General features: G+C 43.1%; 1 protein-coding gene across 3 annotated transcripts in view; it reads right to left on the bottom strand.

Annotated features, from left to right (window-relative positions):
- Positions 1-18,908, bottom strand: part of slx4ip (SLX4 interacting protein) — a 95,210-nt gene extending 76,302 nt beyond the window's left edge. Inside the window, exons 1-2 of one of the 3 annotated variants that reach the window (XM_078405644.1) lie at positions 18,830-18,908; positions 12,874-12,929 (exon numbers count right to left, since the gene is read on the bottom strand). In XM_078405644.1, the coding sequence (XP_078261770.1) occupies positions 12,874-12,900 (27 nt within the window). In that variant the 5' untranslated portion in view covers positions 12,901-12,929; positions 18,830-18,908. The other 2 variants (XM_078405645.1, XM_078405646.1) reach the window with 2 other exon arrangements.
- Positions 18,909-20,372: the final 1,464 nt, after the last annotated feature.

The following is a 20,372-nucleotide window of genomic DNA, read 5'->3' as shown; positions in this document are numbered from 1 at the left end:
GTAAAGTTCCTCGCAAGGAGTGACAGCATTGAGTTAGTGCAATACTGACACCAAGGGTCTTCCCTATGTGCACGAGATAAAGTTGTCAGCAAAAATTGTGCTCAATTAATGATTGGTTGCAGTTCATGTGTCTGACACTCTAAGTAAGATATGCCTGTACAATGTAGTAAAAGATTTATGAGCGAAATAGCCAGACAGTTAGACAGCAGTGCAGAATGGACACAATAATGGAGGCGAAGATTCAGCATGAATTCCAGCCACAGAGCAAATGAGTTATTTCACAAATATTTCAGAATTATTGAATTTTGTATTTGCTTATTTTAAACAAAAAATTCTGTGTAGAGATTTCAGATACATCCACTAAAAAAGCACAATGACCCAGGAGTTTTTCCTCGCTGTGTACATGTTTAGTTAAGTTTAGAGATACAGCATGGAAACAGGCCCGTCAGCCCACCAAATCCATGCCGACCATCGATCACCTGTCCACTCTAGTTCTATGTAATCTCACTTTCTCATCCACTCCCTCCTGCACACTAGGGGCTTATAAACCTACAAACCTGCATGTCTTTGGGATGGGTGAGGAACCCGGAGCACCCAGAGTAAATCCACAGAGTCACTGTGAGAACATGCAAACTACACATAGGCAACACCTGAGGTCAGGATTGAATCCTGGTCTCTGACGCTGTGAGGCAGCAGCTCCACTATTTCACCACTGTGCAGTCCCAAAAGTTGAGTAAATCACAAGGGATAGCTCAACCAATTCAAAAGATCAGTTTTGAAAAAAAAGTTTAGTTAATTGTTAAGAATATGATGCATTGATAATTTAAAAACACAACTCAATAAACCTGAAGTGATCGTGTTTCAGTCAGTTATTTCACAACAGTAAATTCATCCAGCAGCTCAAATAAAATCCTTGATTAGTTTACTGCTAATCCCCCCATTACCAGATCAGTTGTATTTTAATCTCAATTGTGCAGATAGTTTAGCAATCAACATGGAATTATGTGAAACAGTTTGCTTCTCTCGCCTGGAGATTTTATCTAACATCTTGAAAATAATCATTAATGTTACAAATTACAAACAGATGCTGCTTCAGGTTACATTTTAATAAATGGTCATGGAGAATGATAATATTTCTAACTGGTATTTGACAGAAAAAAAAATTCGGAAACTATAAATATATATTTGCCCCATTGGTATGTGGTCGTATCACAAACTACTAGTTAATAGATCCAATACTAGATCCGTTAGTTCTTTGCGGATGCTGGTTTCAGTCTTTTACAGATCATTAACGAAAGCTGAACAGGGAACTTGAGCAGATTAATTGTTTGGTTCCAGACTTACGCAAAATAGTGCAGTGACCCATCTATATTCCCAGCTAAAATGCACGGCGCACTGGCAAACCAGCCAGAAAGAACGCATAAATCAAAATATTGAAAATATTGAAAATGTTTTTCCACAGATGCTGCCTGGCCTGCTGAGTATTTTCATTACTATCAAACAATTGACGATCTACTGACTCTCTGAAAGAGCACCATGCCTTCTAGAATAGAGGGGACAGTTCCCAGAGAAGTCTGTCAGTTAGCAGCTTGATTCTCTTGTAGGTCCTCGATCAATAAGTTCTACTGGGCTTGCTAAATCAATGGCCAGAGAACTTGATCATGATCATGTGTAGGAAGGAGCTGCAGATGCTGGTTTAAACCGAAGTTAGACACAAAATGCTGGAGTAACTCAGCGGGACAGGCAGCATCTCTGGAGAGAAGGAATGGGTGACGTTTTGAGTCGAGAGCCTTGACAAAGGGTCTCAACCCGAAATGGCACCCATTCCTTCTCTCCTGAGATGCTGCCTGTCCTGCTGAGTTACGCCAGCATTTTGTGTCCATCTTTGATCATGATCATGTTACCCACAAGAGGAAGAATTACAGAAGAGGTTCACAAAAGCATTCCAGCACTCATTTCACAAAGTTTGGGAACGTTGACGTTACTATGCAGATCACAGTCTTGCTCAGCTGCATAGTTATAGATGCTCCAGACTCCCATGTCAGGGGAGGACATCCCGGCAGGATGTTCATTCAGTGAGATGAAAAGATGCTAGGTATGGGGAGAAGGCAGGAACGGGGTACTGATTGAGAATGATCAGCCATGATCACATTGAATGGCGGTGCTGGCTCGAAGGGCCGAATGGCCTCCTCCTGCACCTATTGTCTATAGGTAGAAAACAAGGAACTGCAGATACTGGTTTACAAGAAAGGACACAAAGAACTGGGGTAACTCAGTGGGTAGGGCCACATCCATGGAGAACATAGATAAGTGACTTTTTATGTCAGGACCCTTCTTCAGACTGAGGGTGACACAATGGCACAGTGGTAAAGTCGCTGCCTTGCAGTGCCAGAGACCCAGATGCGATCCTGACTACTGGTGCTGTCTGTATCAGAGTTTGTACGTTCTCCCAGTAACCACGTGGTTTTTCTCTGGGTGCTCCGATTTCCTCCTACACTCCAAAGACATACAGGTTTGTAGGTTCATTGGTTTCTGTAAATTATTCCTGGTGTGTAGGATAGCGATAATGCACAGGTGCCCATTGATCAGAGCGGACTTGGTGGGTCGACAGGTCTATTTCCAAGCTGTATTTTTAAAGTCTAAAGCAAATAAATAAACACTGAAGCTTGCAGTCTGAAAAAGGGTCCTGACCTGAAGAATCTTCTATCCATGCTCTCCCGGAATGCTGCCTGACCCACTGAGTTACTCTAGCCCTTTACATTTGTCTTTGCACTATTATTGTTTTATAAATATACACGTACATACATAGAACTTTTTTGTAAGAAAATAACTGCAGGTGCTGGTACAAATCGAAGGTACTTATTCACAAAATGCTGGAGTAACTCAGCAGGTCAGGCAGCATCTTGGGAGAGAAGGAATGGGTCGCGTTTCGAGTCTCGTCCCGAAACGTCACCCATTCCTTCTCTCCCGAGATGCTGCCTGACCTGCTGAGTTACTCCAGCATTTTGTGAATAGTACTTTTTTGTTGTCTATTATGGTGTTTATTGAGTATATCTGTTGTGCTGCTGCAAGTAAGATTTCATTGTTCCGTTGAGGGACATATGACATTAAAACACTCTTGACTCTTGACATTCTGTTTCAAGAAACCTTCCTGGATACACCTCAATAATTCTGTCTCGTTTTAGCTTTTTGCACTAAGTCCTCGTTTATAATGGGGAAGTTAACGTTACCCACTACGACAACCTGTTAATTTTACATCTTTCCGTAATCTGTACACACAAAGAACTGCAGATGCTGGGTTTACAAGAGACATAAAGTGCTGGAGTAACTCAGTGGGTCAAGCAGCACTTCTGATGACCATGGACAGGCAGAAGTTAGAGAAAAGTTAGTGAAATCTTTCTCTATCCCCTGCAGTCTATTGTGAGACCTATCATATAATCACATAGTCAAGTTATATAGTCAGGTTCATACAACTTTAAATCAATAATAGCTATACTTTTGCTGAAATAATTACTGGAATGATAGGTTTTTAGTGCTAGAAACAATTTGAACTTTGGCCATAATTGGCTATTCTGGTACAAACTGCTCACTAAGATTGCACTCATGTTGAAGAGCCATTTCAAAATTGTGCTTTTAAACTATTTCTTGAATACGTTATTTTAGCTTAGCAAAGTTTGATTAATAGAGCTGAAATGGAATAACTGTTTTAAGTAAAGACAAGGAACTACAAATGCTGGTTTACACAAAAGGACACAAAGTGCTGGTAATTCAGCAGGCCAGGCAGCATTTCTGGTGAACATGGATTGGTGCTTTTTCAGGTCGGGACCCTTCTTCAGAGTGATAATAAGGGTTGGAGAGGTGGGGGGGGGGGGTTCTTTCTAGTTTTCTCCCTCCCCCCCACCCCCCTCTCCCTACTACAATCAGTCTGAAGAAGGGTCCCAACCAGAAACGTCACCCATCCACTTTCTCCAGAAATGCTGCCTGAACTGCAGAGTTACTCCAGTCCTTTTAAGCATTTTAAATCACAGTGACAATTCATTACTGCAGACAGCCCAACTTTAAAACGATGGAAGTAACAGAAAAATGTGCTTTTTTGAACTTATTGATTGGGTTATATTAATGTTCCTTAGCGAATATAAACAAAATTCAATATCTTTCAAATTGTGTTCACTGTATATTTATACCCTGACATGCTAAGGAACCAGCTTATTTCTGGTGCTTTTACAAAAGCCTGCAAATAAAGGAATTACTGATGAATGAACCATTGGCCAGTGTTGTGGGCAAGGTCTGATCCTTGCCTGATGTTTTTAAAATTAGCACAATAGAAATTCCAGGCCTTTTGTGTTTCATATTAAAAGAAATTGTAAACAACATGCTGCATTGTTAAAGTAACAGAATGCTGTGTTTATGCTCACTGCAACCCAAGACAAGGTGATTAAAACACACTAAATGCAAAACCAGTCAATTTCTGGATTAGTGTGAAACAGTGGAGGGCAAGGAATGGGTTGTGGTCTTGGAATAGGGAAACCAAAATACTTTGCAAGATGGAATAGTTAATGGAATTTCTTTGCTATATTTCAATGCATGGAAACACAGCACATTCAATGACTTTGTGGAGGAAAGCCAAGTGGAAGGTAATGTTGTAATTTGTTTGGGCAAAGGGATTAAGAGTATTCTTATGAAAGAAGTGATAATCAACTGTTGGAAGCATACAGCATGCAAATAGGCTCTTCGGCCCACCAGGTCCATGCTGACCATTGATCACCCATCCACCCTAGTTCTACAGTCGCCGACAGTTCGCCAGGGTGTCGCGGGCATGATCGTGAGGAGTCTTCCAAGAATCGTAGTGGATCTCAGCGCGTTGCTGAGAAGTCATCCGGAATGAAATTTCTCTATCGTTGTTTATTGCGGGCGCTGTCACCTGCTGTCCCCAGGTTTGCTAGGTTCTCTTAGATGTAGAAGCACATAATATTAAAATAAGTAAAGTCATTTCAAAACACCATAAAATACTTGTGTTTAACCAATTTATTTACCGTCAGGACATTTGACAGGTAGATTGGAGGCGACAGTTTGATGGTCAGGTAAGCGTGGGAATTTTACGATGTTTATGGCCATCAGCCATTACATTTAAAGTGGGTTCCCAACCCAGATATGCAACCCAGAAACCAGGTATGCATCTCCTGTACATTTTCAAAGAATGCCCACACACTTTTTACAAAAATCCACTTAACCACTTTCAATTTTTTTTTTTTTAATACAGCTATTAGTAAACTGGAAGTAAATCCAGTTTATGCCTTGTTACAGTGAATCTTGGTTTTTAAGTAACCCATACAAGGTGTTATAGTTCAAAACTCACAAGTACTTACCGACTTGTCAGTGATTTCAGTGAAAATTAGGATGCTGGAGAAGCATTGACAGCGTGGGAATTTTGCGATGTTTCCGAAGACGCTGTAATCTCGACCTGACTCGGCATTGTCGTGGTCATTGTCGTCGGGTAAAAGAAAAGTTTGGCGATCTGCTACGACTTTGACAGTCGCCGGCAGGGTCGCCTTAAAATCGCCTAAAGTAGGACAGGTCCTTAAATATACCCTAGAAAAAAATTCTAGAGATTTACTCATTTCAATTTTATTATCATAAACTCATTCATGATAATTAAAATTAAAATGTCTTTGTTCCCATTTAAATAGGACTCTATTCTGCATAATACATTTAATCATCACTTTCCATGTTCTCACATCTTTATATTTTAGGCTGTTAATTGTCAAAACAGATTTATAACATTAATTTAAAAAATGCTTTCACTTTCTGGTCTGTATCACTCACAACTCACACAGATCTTTCCACCACCTCTTATCTCTTGCTTGGGTTCCCACTACCAGGCTATGTTTTTGTAGTGTTGTAATCCACAGCATTAATGAATGCATTGCTCAGCACCTCTGAGCCCTTTGACACTGCTATCAACCCACAGGATTTTGGCTGCCACACTGTCAAAAGTCTTACAGAAACCACAACCATTGCGTATAATGTGCATATTGTGTGCAGCGCCAGTAACCAAAACCAGATTCAACGAAACAGAACTAGGGGTGCAGCCCCAGTTTACAGATAACAACACTTAATTTATAACAATTCACTTACTTTTACACGTGTCCAAAGTCCAGCTACGAAGATCTATGGTAACTTGTTGGATGGTCTTTTCTAATCTGATAGCCAAGTCACCATAGAATGTACACAAGAGATTTAGAGTTATTTTTTAAACCTACAAGATAGCTAGAGAAAATATTTGCTTCTGAATTCTTGACAACTTTAATGTGAAGCGTACAATAATTATATACTAATATTTTTGCACAGTAAACAAAATATACCAACATGGCACAGCAGAAAACAATCTTTGAACACTTTCAGAGACATCATTATGAATGTCGTGATAGAGCTATGTAAAAGTAAGTTCGAGACACCTACATGATATGTTATACTTCCACCACCGATTTTCTGGCACCCAATTTTTCGGTTCCAGAGCCTTTCTGGATTATTCGTTTTGCCAGACCAACAGCAACAGAGCTCACGGCCTCTAAGAGGAGTTGAACGGTACCAGAATGGTCCGCCTAGGCCGCTGGGGGGCGATCTGCTAGTCTGCAAAGTTGGCCTTGGAAGTCGGTTATGGGAATTGATCCGACGGCTTGCCCGAGTTCCAGAGCCCCGGCTGCAGGGGGCAAATTTGACCCGTCGATCGGATGTCTGGCCGCGGAGGTTGGCTATGGGAACGGATCCACCGGCTCTGGCTGGGACAGAGTCCAGAGCCCTGGCCACACAGAGCAAATTCAAATTACCAATTGGTCGCGCAAGTCTCAATGAGGAAGAGATCGGCCGCCTCACCTGGCCAAGGCGCCGTATTTCTTTGGGGGGGGGGGGGGACTTCCGGAGAGGGATTTCAAGTGCGTTTTTGCAATTATGTCCAGATTAAAGGAGATGCTGTACCATCAGTTGCCTGAAAATCGGTGGTGAACCTGTATTCTGTTTTTTAGGAAAGATTAGCAGTCTTTCAGTGACATCAATGCCAAGGTTTGAAGTGTATGCATTACACAAATCCAGACACACACACTTCAAAACAAGATATTAAAGTTTCAGTCAAAATCCACATTTTTTCCCTCTTCATAGTTAATACCTCATCTGCACCCAAGCAACATGCACCTTGAATATTATTTTTAAAATTAAGAGGAAATTGGACTGCATTAGTCAATAATCAGAATTAAAGTGATTTTTTAAAATCTGATTTTGCGCAAGAAACAGTTTAATACCAAAAGATATAAAAATGTCAAAATATTGAAATAGCTTGACAGATCATCAGTAATTGAAAATGTGGGCTGACAAAAAGATGACGATGAAAACACTGCTGCAAAATCCATTCTTTGAAAGTGGAGAGGGCCGCGAGATAGGTGGTAGTATATTAACACGCGCTCTCTCCAAGACATTCTACAATCTTCGTCAAAGGCTGAGGAAATACCAGAAAATAGGGTGGAAGGGAAATCTCTGGGGACCCGAAACCTACCCTTATTAACATAGTTCTGCAGGGGGTAGCAAGGTAATAACTATTGGTGATTGCAGTAATCAGTCCCCTCAGAGCTAGAGTGAAAGCTAGTCTTCCTTAATACTGAAGGTCTACCAAAGAAAAACATGTGAGCATTAGTTTTGAATTCATTTAAAGGTAATGACAAAATACCTGCTGCTTTAAACAATAATTGTACAGCAAACCCATGTTCGTAAAATGCCAATTGCCGTTAAATACTTGTATTTACACAGCACATAATTGAAGCACCTCTCGTATGCTTCCCACATTAATTACCTCCATTAAGTTCAATGTCTAATGTAAGCAAACTTTGCAATTATGCTGTGTCAGTTTGCGAGATGAATACCCAATATTTTCTTCTTGCTGGCTGGGAGAGAATTCCAAGCTTTATTTCGAGTACAACCATGAGATCTGTACTATCCATCTGAGCAGTTAGACATTTAACTTCACAGGTAAAGCACAGCACCCCTGCCACATCAGCACAGTGTCTGCACTGCACAGAATTGTCAGCCTAGATTGTGTGCTTGTGCCTTTGTACTTCAGACGTTTGACTCTATCAATTAAACCAAGCTAATGTTCACTGCTAAGTAGACCAAGGTCTACATCAGAGGCCTTCAGAAAGTGAACTTCAGAGCCAGAACCAAATGCGCAATAGTTTGTTCGTGTAAAAACAGAGTGAACATAAAACCTATCAATCAACATTTGACACACTGTTGGAGGTGTTTTCACTTGTGCTTGGTCAATCATCACTCACTTCTGATTGGCAGAAGTGAGAAACAATTGGCAGCAATGATAGACTAGCCAAAAGTACAAAACCTCAGAACAGAAGGTTGAATATTGTAACAGTGGAACACATCTTTGATACAACTGAGTAGACAAATGAAATCATTATTCTGATTTTCTTCAGAAACAATAAATGAAGAAATGTAGTTCAAAAATTACTGAAATATCAAACATAAAATAAACAGGACACAACTGTTAAAATAATATACTCTGCAGTTGCACCAGAATTTAGTAATGATGACAAATCCAAATTAGCAATGGTCAATTAGAACTGGGGACACTTGTTGAACAGAACTGCATGGAAATGCATTATTTCTTGATTGTTCGCATGCAGCACTAGTTTACATCCATTCACGACGATCGTTACACTTTTATATGTATCTATGATTGTGCTTACCAATGATATGATTTTACCGGATTGTATGCAAAGCTATGAATTCCACTGCACCTACCTATATGTGACAATAAAGTATCATTGGATTCAAAAACATTGGCCAGAATGTATTTGTGATTCCAAACAGCGAACACATTGAAAATAAGTAGTTAAAACAAGTGTGAAATGTTTCTAAAAATAGTTACATTACATATTTAGGAAAATAATATGACCTGCTTAACATTATAAATATATGCAGCTCCAGAGCTCCCCCTTCTGGTTTACATTACCTACAGTTACAGCTATTAAATATTATTACAAGGCAGTCATAGAGCATAGAAACAAGCCTTTTGGCCCGACTCTTCTACTAAGGTGCATTCCTGAGTAGGGCTCATATCCCTCTGAACCTTTCCTATCCATAAACCTGCCCCAATATCTATTAAATGTTGTAATTGTACCGTTGTCTACCACTTCCTCTGGCAGCTCATTCCATATTGTCACCACTCAGTTGCGCCTCAGGTCCCCTTTAGATTTTTCTCTTCTCGCCTCAAATTTTAGGATCCCCTACTCTGGGAAAAAGGACTATGATCTACCAGCTTATCTATAATCCCCATGACGTTATAATCTAAGGCTACCACTCAACCTCTTTTGCTCCGGGGAAAACAGTGCCAGTTTATCCAGCCTCTCCTTTTAAAAAGCTCTGCAGTCCCAACAACATCTTTGTGAATCATTTCTGCACCCCCTCAACCTTAAACACATCCTTCCTTTTGTTTGGCAACCAGAACTGCACACAGCTGTACCATGATGACCCAACTCTTGGACTCAATGCTCCATCTAAGGAAGGGAAGGATGCCATTGTCCATCTTCACCACCTAGACAAGGAACTGGCCCTTCCACGACGGCCAAGATGCCCCATCTAAGCCAATCCCTTTTGCCGGCGTTTGGCCCATATGCTTTCAACTTTCCTATCCATGTATTTGCCCAAATATCTTTTAATTGTTGTTACTGTATCTACCTCAACCACCCCCCTCTGTGAGAAAGTTACCTTTCTGGCTCCTATTAAATGTTTCTCCTCTCATCTTAAACCTATGCCCTCTAGTTCTTGAATACCCCTATCCTGAAATAAAGATTATGTGCATTCACCCTATCTATGCCCATCATGATTTTGAACACCTCTAGAAGATCACCCCTCAGCGTCCTGTATTCTAAGGAACAAAGTTGATCAATTAAATCCCATTAAAAAATAAGTTTCACGATGTAACAGTTTGATTAAGAAAAACCAGAGGTTTTTTAAAAATCTGGAAGTGTTAATTTTAAAATTGAATGCTGCAACGAAATAAATTCCATGAAACTCCTTCCATTTCTCTGACATGATTTTGTTCCACAAATAACTGCTGACTTCCAGTGCCTAGGCCAAGTGATCAATCTTGATTTGTGATACAATGAAGCTTGTTACATTAAATATCAGGAGAACCATCACTATGGAGCCAAAATGTAATCCTGATACGTTGATGCCAGAGACGCTGGCTGATCAATAATTTGTAACGCTGGAGTTGTGCACAGAGAGCCAGGGACTCCTTCATGATAACATATGGAGAACATTCATCACGCAATAGAACTATACCTAGTGCAAATGTCAAGTGCAGTGGATTGACCTACAATCAAGTTAAATGAGCTCAAAAAGGTAGTTGGATGAATCAATGTATGAATTACACTTTATTATCACGTGACATGTCACAGTGAAATTCCTTGTTTTGCATACCATACACAAAGTATGCAGTCACCACGTATAGGACGCTGACTAAGCGACAAAGTGAATGATTAACATGTTGTGAACATGTATTCCACTGAAAATAGTTACGGTTTTGACATGCATGCTGATGTAATCCATTTTTTTTTAGCATCTTGAATTTATCACTCTCTCTAAACTGCAGATTACTTGCCCAATATCCATGATCAGAGCAGGAGGTTCCTCAACATAAATATTAAGGGCTGACACAATCCTGTCATAAACTCTGTTCCCTATCCACTGGCTTTATTCTTCTCCCTGCGAACTGTCCCAATGTAATCCAAACAGTTCACAGCTTTAATACTTGATAACCTGGAGCAGCATTCTGACCTCGTGGCCATACAATCAAAAAGACTGCCTATTCACACCTCTGTAACATCACCTAATTCTATCTTCACCCAAGCTTATATACTGCTGAAACCTTTGTCGTCTCTTGGTTTCATTACTTCCACAGGCTCTTAGCTGGACACGCTTCTTCTATTTTCAAATTTGTGTCATCGTGTCCACTCAACACCTATCTTTTCTGACTTGCACTCCTTCCTAGTTATGCAGGAACTCTATTTTTAAAATTCTTATCCCCATTTTCAAATCCTATCATGGTTTTCCTTTTCTATCACTGCAATATCATCCAGTCCTATAATGCTTTGGAATATGTGATATCGATATATCACTAATATATCGCAGAATTAAAGGACATTCTTTTAGGAAGGAGATGAGGAGGAATTTCTTTAGTGTGAGGGTGTTCAATCTGTGGAATTCTTTGCCACAGAAGGCTATGGAGGCAAAGTCAATGGATATATTTAAGACAGAGATCGATAGATTCTTGATTAGTACTTCTTGTCAGCAGTTATGGGGAGAAGGCAGGAGGATGGGGTTAGGAGGGAGAGTTAGATCAGCCATGGTTGAATGGCAGAGTAGACTTGATGGGCTGAAGAGCCTAATTCTACTCCTCTCACTTATGATCTTACGATGTGCACTCTTCCAATTCTGGCCTGTAGACCATCCCTAAATTTAATTGTCCCTCCAACGGTGGAAGTGCCTTCACCCACAAAAGCCCTCACCTCTGCAATACCCCAACACTCTTTGATTCGCTTCCCTCCTGCAAAATGCTCCATTGAAGCCATGGCAAATGAATCTAACATGAGAACCACAGACTCCTACAAATTGGACAGGTACTGGCTGATGGATGGAGTTTTTTTTGTGGTGACCCTCTCTTTCCATCGATCTGTTCCCTATCCACTGACTTTATTCTTCTCCCTGCGAACTGTCCCAATGCAATCCAAACTGTTCACAGCTTTAATGCTTGATAACCTGGAGTTGCATTCTGACCTCGTGGTCAATGAGGTACTCAATATAAAGATAACGTGGGAACCACAGACTTTCCCACAAATGGGACAACTACTGGCTGTTGGATTGACAATTTGTGTGGTGGTCCACTTCATCTACCATTCTGTGCCTCAAGGTTCTCAATAACATCTCCATGTTCTTTCACCAGCGTAAAGAGTTATGAGCAGAAATTCCCAGGAGTTACTGGAAACTCTGCATTTTTTTCCATGAGGCATTGAGCACGTCCTTTAATTTATTTTCTTAGTCCAACAAGTAATTATTCTCATAGAGGAATCTCATCCTGCCATTTTAGCACATATGCCTCTCCATTGCTACCCAATCCCTTGACACCTCATATTTCACTTGGGTAGCTTGCACCCCAGCGGTATGAGCATTGACTTCTCTAACTTCAAGTAGCCCTTGCTTTCCCTCTCTCTCCATCCCCTCCCCCTTCCCAGTTCTCCTACCAGTCTTACTGTCCCCGACTACATTTTATCTCTGAACCACCCACTCCCATGACATTAGTCTGAGGAAGGGTCCCGAAACATCACCCATTCCTTCTCTCCAGAGATGCTGCCTGTCCCGTTGAGTAACTCCAGCATTTTGTGTCTCCCTTCCTCCTCCTCCCATATAAGAGAAAATACATAGGAAAGGTTTTGAGGGACATGGGCCAAATGCAGACTAATGTGACGAGCTTAAATGGGGCATCTGGGTCGCATGCACAAGTTGGGCCGAGGGGCCTGTTTCTGCACTGTATGGTTCTATGACTCTATGTAAACTAGAATCTGAGGCGATTTATTGTACTTGGAAGAATCACGGGTCAAAGGGTTTAACAAGTGCAATCATGCTTCAATTGAGCAATTTAAAAATACTATTATTTATTGTATTTGTAAAAAAAACTACAATGCGTTTAAAAAGAATGAGGTATGTTGTGCATTAGTTTTAACCAAGCAAGCAATTATATATATGCTATAATAATTGCTCTATAAAGATACATTTAAAAGTATCACAAAAGAAAAAAAACATTAGAAGACTTACCTTAAGGACAAATTTGTTTGAGGGCATTATTGCAGTAGGAAACTATCTTGCTTAACCTGCAATGATAATTTAAGGCAATACTATAATCTCATGCACAGAATCAGTCAGCCCAAGCAAAGACATAAAAACCATGTGATGGAGGCAAATATTAATTAACCATAAATACATAGTGCCAATTTGTCTCACTGGCAACATTTAACCGTTGTCAAAAAGATTACGGGTTTCTTCTTTAATAACACAAGATCCTGGCCAATAGCTCAAAGTTGTGGTGGAAGCTCCGATGGTCGATTTTTGGTTAATGGGATGTTAAACCATAACATGCGTGAATAAATACAAATTAAAATGTTGGTGCTATTCACCGAGCAAGGAGTTCTCAGAGTCCTAGATCGAGACTATTGGTCAACCAAGACCAAAAAAAAAAAAATCAAGACACAAGGAACTGCAAATGTTGTTTACAAAAAAACCCCACAAAGGCAGCATCTCTGGAGAACATGGATAGACAATGTTTTGGGTCGGGACTGAGGAAGGGCCCTGACCCAAAAACATCTGAAGGGTCCCGAACCGATACATCATCTAACCGCGTTCTCCAGGGATGTCGTCTGACCCGCTGAGTTACTCCAGCACGGTGTCAATTTTAAAAAAATCAAACTGGTCGTTGTTTTCTGTTTGTGGAACATAGGCACACATCGTCACTCAGTTTTGAAAGACATGATATATGTGCAAGTTGTTTCTCCCTGAAACCTTTTAATATGTCAATCAATTTAAAGATTTCTGGTCTTTGAAAATTTAGAAACTATGAAATGTCTGCTGCGCTTTTTGCTTTGCTGGAGTGGTATTTTAAAGCTGCATGGGCTACTTGTTTGGAACCAGTGCCATTACTGGCTTCATTGTCAACCTTTTAAAAAAAGTTGCTATATGTAATGGAAACATCACACGTCCAATGACAAAAACAACACAAAAATTACAGAATAACAAGGACTCTCGTCCTTTTGTTCTGATTTCTAATTAGGAAATAAAGAAAATAATAGCTTAAACCTTATTGAACTCGAAACTAAAGCCTTTATCTTTTCTATCTGAACTATAAGTTTGCTCGCGTGTAGGTTACGGGTAGGATTTGACCAGTTATAAACCCCAGCAGTTTAAATAATCAGTGCAGTATTCATGATTCCCTTTTAAACAAGCATATTTAATGGATCATGTAACTATTTTTCCATACATTGGAATGTATGGAATCCATCAGCACAGGGCATTTGTCCAGCTTGAATCAGACCAACCTATTAATAATGGCATTGGCTTACAGAGTCATCTGAAGCCAAGTGTGAAGAATCCTAACCCTTTCCAGCTTCAAAGCTTATCAATGGCCAGACAGGCAGCTCGTTCATCAAAAGACCTCAAGCACTAAAGTTCTGATAAACTCAGATTACCCCACTCTTCGCCAAACAGCACTGATACAATTCCAAACTAAAACAACAGGCATTCCATTTTGATCCACAAAGCCTGTGATTATCTGCCAAGCTCTTTAAAGGTGATTAAATTGGACTGCAATTCATTTATTAAATGTTTTACTATAAAATTCACTGCAAACTATTAATGAAAAATGAAATGGAACATAGATCAATACAGCTCAAGGACAGGCCCTTCAGCCTATAATGTCTCTGCAAACCATGATGCTAATTTAAACTGCACATCTGCCTGCACATGTTCTATACCCCTCCATTCCTTGTATGTTCATGTGTCTGTCTAAATGCCTCTTGCATGATGCTATCGTATCTGCCTCCATCCCTTCCCCTGGCAGCAGTGCATTCCAGTAACACCTACCACTGTATATGAAAAAAACTTGTCCTGCACACCTCCGTTAAATTTTGTCCCACTCACCCTCTAGTATTTGATATTTTCACCTTGGAGAAAAAAGATTCTGATAATCTACTCTGACTCAGTCTCTCATTATTTTATATACGTCTATCAGGTTGGCCCTATGCTCTTGAGAATACCATCAAAAGCTTGTCCAACCTTTCCTTATAGAGGCGGCATGGTGGTGCAGCGGTAAAGTTGCTGCCTTCCAGCGCCTGGGTTCAATCCTGACTACGGGTATTGTCTGTAGAGTTTGTACGTTCTCTCCAATGACCTCGTGGGTTTTCACCGGGAGCTCCGGTTTCCTCAAATACTCCAAAGATGTACAGGTTTGTTGGTTAATCGGCTTTGGTAAAAATTGTAAATTGTCCCTAGTGTGTAGGATAGTGCTACCCCGGTAGTAGTGAGGATAGTGCATGGGGAAATCGCTGGTCGGCACGGACTCGGTGGGCCGAAGGGCCTGCTTCTGCGCTGTATTTCTAAATTAAACCAAACAATCAAATGTTTGTCCAACCTTTCCTTATAGCTAATATCCTCCTATCCTGGCAACATTCTAGTAAACCTCCTCTGCACCTTTTCCAATGCCACCACATCCTTCCTGTAATGTCATAAACAGAATAGCACACCAGAGTCTAAATGAGGCTTAACCAAAGTTCAAAACAGCTGCAATACAGCTGTCAGACATTTATGTGTCGGAAAGAACTGCAGATGCTGGTTTTAAATCGAAGGTGGACACAAAATGCTGGAGTAACTCAGCGGACAGGCAGCATCTCTGGAGAAGGAATGGGTGACGTTTCGGGTCCCGAAATGTCACCCATTCCTTCCCTCCGGAGATGCTGCCTGTTCCGCTGAGTTTTCCAGCATTTAGTGTCTGGCAGACTTTTATACTCAACAGCCTGACCGACAAAGTCGAGTAGCCCATTGGCAAGATAATACATACAACTTTAACCAACATCCATATACAAGTTCTGTCATAATTATTCTTTTGTCATTTTCTTTACCTCCGACCCCTTTCCCTTTCTGAAATGAATGACAGTGCATTGAGGTACGAGAGGCACCGAGCAATCTCCCTCACTTCTCTCAGGTTCCAGTATTACAATCTTTGGATTTTGCCAACCACAAGATCATAACACCCATGGCAATGAAATCCCTACCAACTTCCAGATATCTGCACTTCCAAATAGATACGTTAGATACTGAGCATTTCCATCTCCCCAATTCTGCAGACAGGGAAACCAAATATAACACCTATACTTAAACTTTAGTTTAGGTTAAAATACAGCATGGAAACAGCCCCTGCAGCCTACCGAGTCCACGCCTACTATTGATCACCAGTTTAATGTTATCCCATTTTCTCAACCACTCCCTCCACACTAGGGACAATTTACAGCAGCCAATTAACCTACAAATCTGCACGTCTTTGGGAGGTAACCAGAGCACCTGGAGGAAATCCACAGTCACAAGGAGAACTTGCTAACTCCACACAGACAGACCCTGAGGTCGGGATCAAAGCCGGGTCTCGCTGTGAGGCAGTGGCTCTACCACCTGTGCTTTAGTTGCAATTATTTCATGGTAGTTTAGGGATGAAACAAAGCTCACTGCTGTAGTAATCCCCTTTTTCCTTGTCTCAAATGTTAACATATCACCAACAATTGGTTTTACAATTGGATTTTCTAATGTTTTTTATTTTATCATGTCTTCAGATTTTCCGAGAGAGTGCTGCAATGCACTATTTTGTTATATTGACATCCGAAAACCTCAGAATGTTGCAAAACCTAAGAATACTTATCGTACATTAAGTTTGTATTGAAATGGTATTTTCTGGTTCAGCGAACATGCAGTAACTTTTATAATGATGTGCTGAAAGCAGGTTGATCAAGTCAATCAAGTCTCAACTTGTCGAGAGTTACATTTTATAACTACAGCCTGCCATCTATCAAAAATATAATTTGTGGTTAAAAAAATTGTAATGTTGTCAAAGAATGCCGACAAAATAGAATTAAGCAATCAGAATAGTTAAATTAACTTATTAAAATAAACACTGTTTACAAAACTATGCACACAGTTTCAAAACTATAACAATAAAATATACTGGGAGAACTCAGTGGGTGAAACAGCTAAAGACCCTATTGGGAAAGTTGGCTATGATATAAAGAACTACAAGGGAGTTGGGATAAAGACTGTTGGGTGATAGTTTATGGAGGGCCTCATTGAGACGTACAGAATAGTGAAAGGCTTGGATAGAGTGGATGTGGAGAGAATGTTTCCACTAGTGGGAGAGTGTAGGACTAGAGGTCATAGCCTCAGAATTAAAGGATGTTCTTTTAGGAAGAGATGAGGAGGATTTTTTTTAGTCAGAGGGTGGTGAATCTGTGGAATTCTTTACCACGGAAGGCTGTGGAGGCAAAGTCAAGGGATATATTTAAGGCAGAGATAGATAAATTCACGATTAGTCCAGGTGTCAGAGGTTATGGCGAGAAGGCAGGAGAATGGGGTTAGGAGGGAGAGATAGATCAGCCATGATTGAATGGTGGAATAGACGATGGGCCGAATGGCCTAATTCTACTCCTATCTCATGATCTTTACAGAAGACAATTAACATATAAATCTGCACGTCTTTGGAATGTGAGAGGAAACCAGAGCACTAGGAGGAAACCCGCGCGGTCACGGGGAGAACGTACAAACTCCGTACAGGCAGCACCCATAGTGAGGATTGAACCCAAGTCTCTGGCGCTGTAAGGCAGCATCTCTATCGCTGCTCCACTGTGCCGCCCCACATAGGTGCAACAAGGATGGAAAGGAGATGAACAGATGGAATGCAGATGGCCATGGTAAAATTTCCTAGTGTGTAGGGAATGGATGAGAAAATGGGATAACATAGAACTAGTATGAACGGGTGATCAACGGTCTGTGTGTGGAATCGGTGGGCTGAGGGCCTATTTCCATGCTGTATCTCAAAAATTAAACTAAAATGTCTCAGCACCAAAATTCATAAACAAGAACCAAGACCTCACACTGTTATCACGTCAAATTCATGTATGATAATAATATTTTTTTAATTTGTCATATGTAGGTTGGCACAGGGTCAACGGTACAATGAAATGTATTTGACAAGACAACGGGTCACCTCATCCAAGGATAAATAAGATTTTTAAAAATTATATATATATATATATATATAGAGAGCAAAGGAGAGGATACAGAGTGCAGAACATAAAAAGGGGGTAAAAGAAGGGGGGAGTAAAAGGGGAAAGGGGGAGTGAAAGGGGAAAGGGGGAGTGAAAGGGGAAATGAAAGGGAAAAGAAAGGGAAAAGAAAAGGGGGCAGGATAAAGGGGAAGAAAGGGGGGGCAAGATAAAAGGGGGGGGGGCAGGATAAAAGGGGGGGCAGGATAAAAGGGGGGCAGGATAAAAGGGGGGCAGGATAAAAGGGGGGCAGGATAAAAGGGGGGCAGAGTATGGGGAGGCAAAAGGGGTTGAAGAGGAATAAGGTGGACGGAGACAAAGCAGGTGAGAGGGAAACAAAGGGGGTCAAATGCGCTCACATTCCCCCCCCCCCCACCAGTGCGCGCTACCATGATCCCTAATGCGCGTCCCCGCTCCCACCTGCGCGCCCCCGTACACTCGGCGCGCCCCCGCTCCCACCTGTGCGTCCCCGCGCTCCTACTCTACACGCCCGCGTTCCTACCTGCGCGCCCCCGCCACCCACCTGCGCGTTTCCGCCCTTACTCGGCGCGTCCCCGCACCCACCTGCGCGTCCCCGCACCCACCTGCGCGTCTCTGCCACCCACCTGTTCGTCCCCGTCACCCACCTGCGCGTCCCCGCACCCACCTGCGCGTCCCCGCACCTACTCGGCGCGCCCCCGCCACCCACCTGCGCGCCCCCGTACTACCTGCGCGTCTCCGCCACCCACCTGCGCGCCCCCGTACCTACTAGGCGCGCCCCCGCACACCCACCTGCGCGTCCCCGCCCCTACTAGGCGCGCCCCCGCACACCCACCTGCGCGTCCCCGCCCCTACTAGGCGCGCCCCCGCACTCCCTGCGCGCCCCCGCTCCTATTCTGCGCGCCCCCGTACCTCCTGCGCGCCCTCGCTCCCACTCCCACCTGAGCGCCCGTTCCCGCCTCCTCCTTTCAAATCGCCAACGGCCGCGGCGCGCACCAACCGTCACCCTGCCGGGTCCTGGCGACGGCGGGCGGCCCCGCTCACCGCCTGATCCCGTCCCCGCCGCGCCCCTCACCCCGCACCCCGCACCACACCGCACCCGCTCACACCAGCCCCCCCGCTCACACCTCCTCATCAGTGCCGCAGCGGCAGCGGCGGCGGCGCGGGGGTGAGTGAGGAGGGTGACGGCAGTGCGGCGGGCGACCCTGGAGCTGTGAGGACCCGCCGTCCCACCATGGTCACCGGTCTCCGTCTCCGCCGCCACTGGAGGTGAAGATGAAGGTGAGTTCGATCCTGAGCCTGGGGTGAGGGGAGAGTGGGAGGGCGAGGATAGGTTGAGGTGAGAGTGGGAGGGTGAAGGGGAGAAGGTGAGGGGTGAAGGTGAGGTGAGGGTGATAATATGAGGGTGAGGGGAGGATGAGAAGGTGAGGGGAGAACTGAAGGTGAGGGGAGAGGTGAAGGGGAGAGGGGGGAGAGAGTGAAGGTGAGGGGAGAGGTGAAGGTGAGGGGGAGAGAGTGAAGGTGAGGGAGAGAGAGAGTGAAGGTGAGGGGGAGAGAGTGAAGGTGAGGGGGAGAGAGTGAAGGTGAGGGGAGTGAAGGTGAGGGGGAGAGAGTGAAGGTGAGGGGAGAGTGAAGGTATGGGGAGAGTGAAGGTGAGGGGAGAGGTGAAGGTGAGGGGGAGAGAGTGAAGGCGAGGGAGAGAGAGAGTGAAGGTGAGGGGGAGAGAGTGAAGGTGAGGGGGAGAGAGTGAAGGTGAGGGGGAGAGAGTGAAGGTGAGGGGAGTGAAGGTGAGGGGGAGAGAGTGAAGGTGAGGGGAGAGTGAAGGTATGGGGAGAGTGAAGGTGAGGGGGAGAGAGTGAAGGTGAGGGGGAGAGAGTGAAGGTGACGGGGGGGGGAGAGTGAAGGTGAGGGGAGAGAAAGAAGGTGAGGGGAGAGAGAGAAGGTGAGGGGAGAGAAAGAAGGTGAGGGGAGAGAGAGTGAAGGTGAGGGGAGAGAAAGAAGGTGAGGGGGAGAGAGTGAAGGTGAGGGGAGTGAGTGAAGGTGAGGGGAGAGTGAGGGTGAGGGGAGACAGAGTGAGGGTGGGGTGTGGGGAAGGGTGAAGGTTATGGGAAGCTGAGAGTGGTGAAGGGGTGTAAGTGAGAAGGTGAGTTATTATTCAGTGGGTGGTGAATCTGTGGAATTCTTTGCCATAGAAGGCTGTGGAGGCCAAATTAGTGGATATTTTTAAGGCACAGATAAACGGATTCTTGATTAATACAGGTGTCAGAGGTTATGGGGAGGAGGCAGGAGAATGGGGTTAGGAGTTAGAGATAGATCATTCATGATTGAATGGCGCACTAGGTTTGATGCAAACCACCATGCAAACCAACCTCCCTTTCATTGACTCCCATCTACACTACACGCTGCCTCGGCAAGGCCAACAGCATAATCAAGGATGAGTTTCACCCCAGTCACTCTCTCTTCTCCCCTCTCCCATCAGGCAAG

Source organism: Rhinoraja longicauda, chromosome 9 (assembly GCF_053455715.1).
Source record: "Rhinoraja longicauda isolate Sanriku21f chromosome 9, sRhiLon1.1, whole genome shotgun sequence".
In the NCBI taxonomy this organism is placed as follows: Eukaryota; Metazoa; Chordata; class Chondrichthyes; order Rajiformes; family Arhynchobatidae; genus Rhinoraja; species Rhinoraja longicauda.
This window is presented reverse-complemented; position numbering and strand designations above follow the sequence as displayed.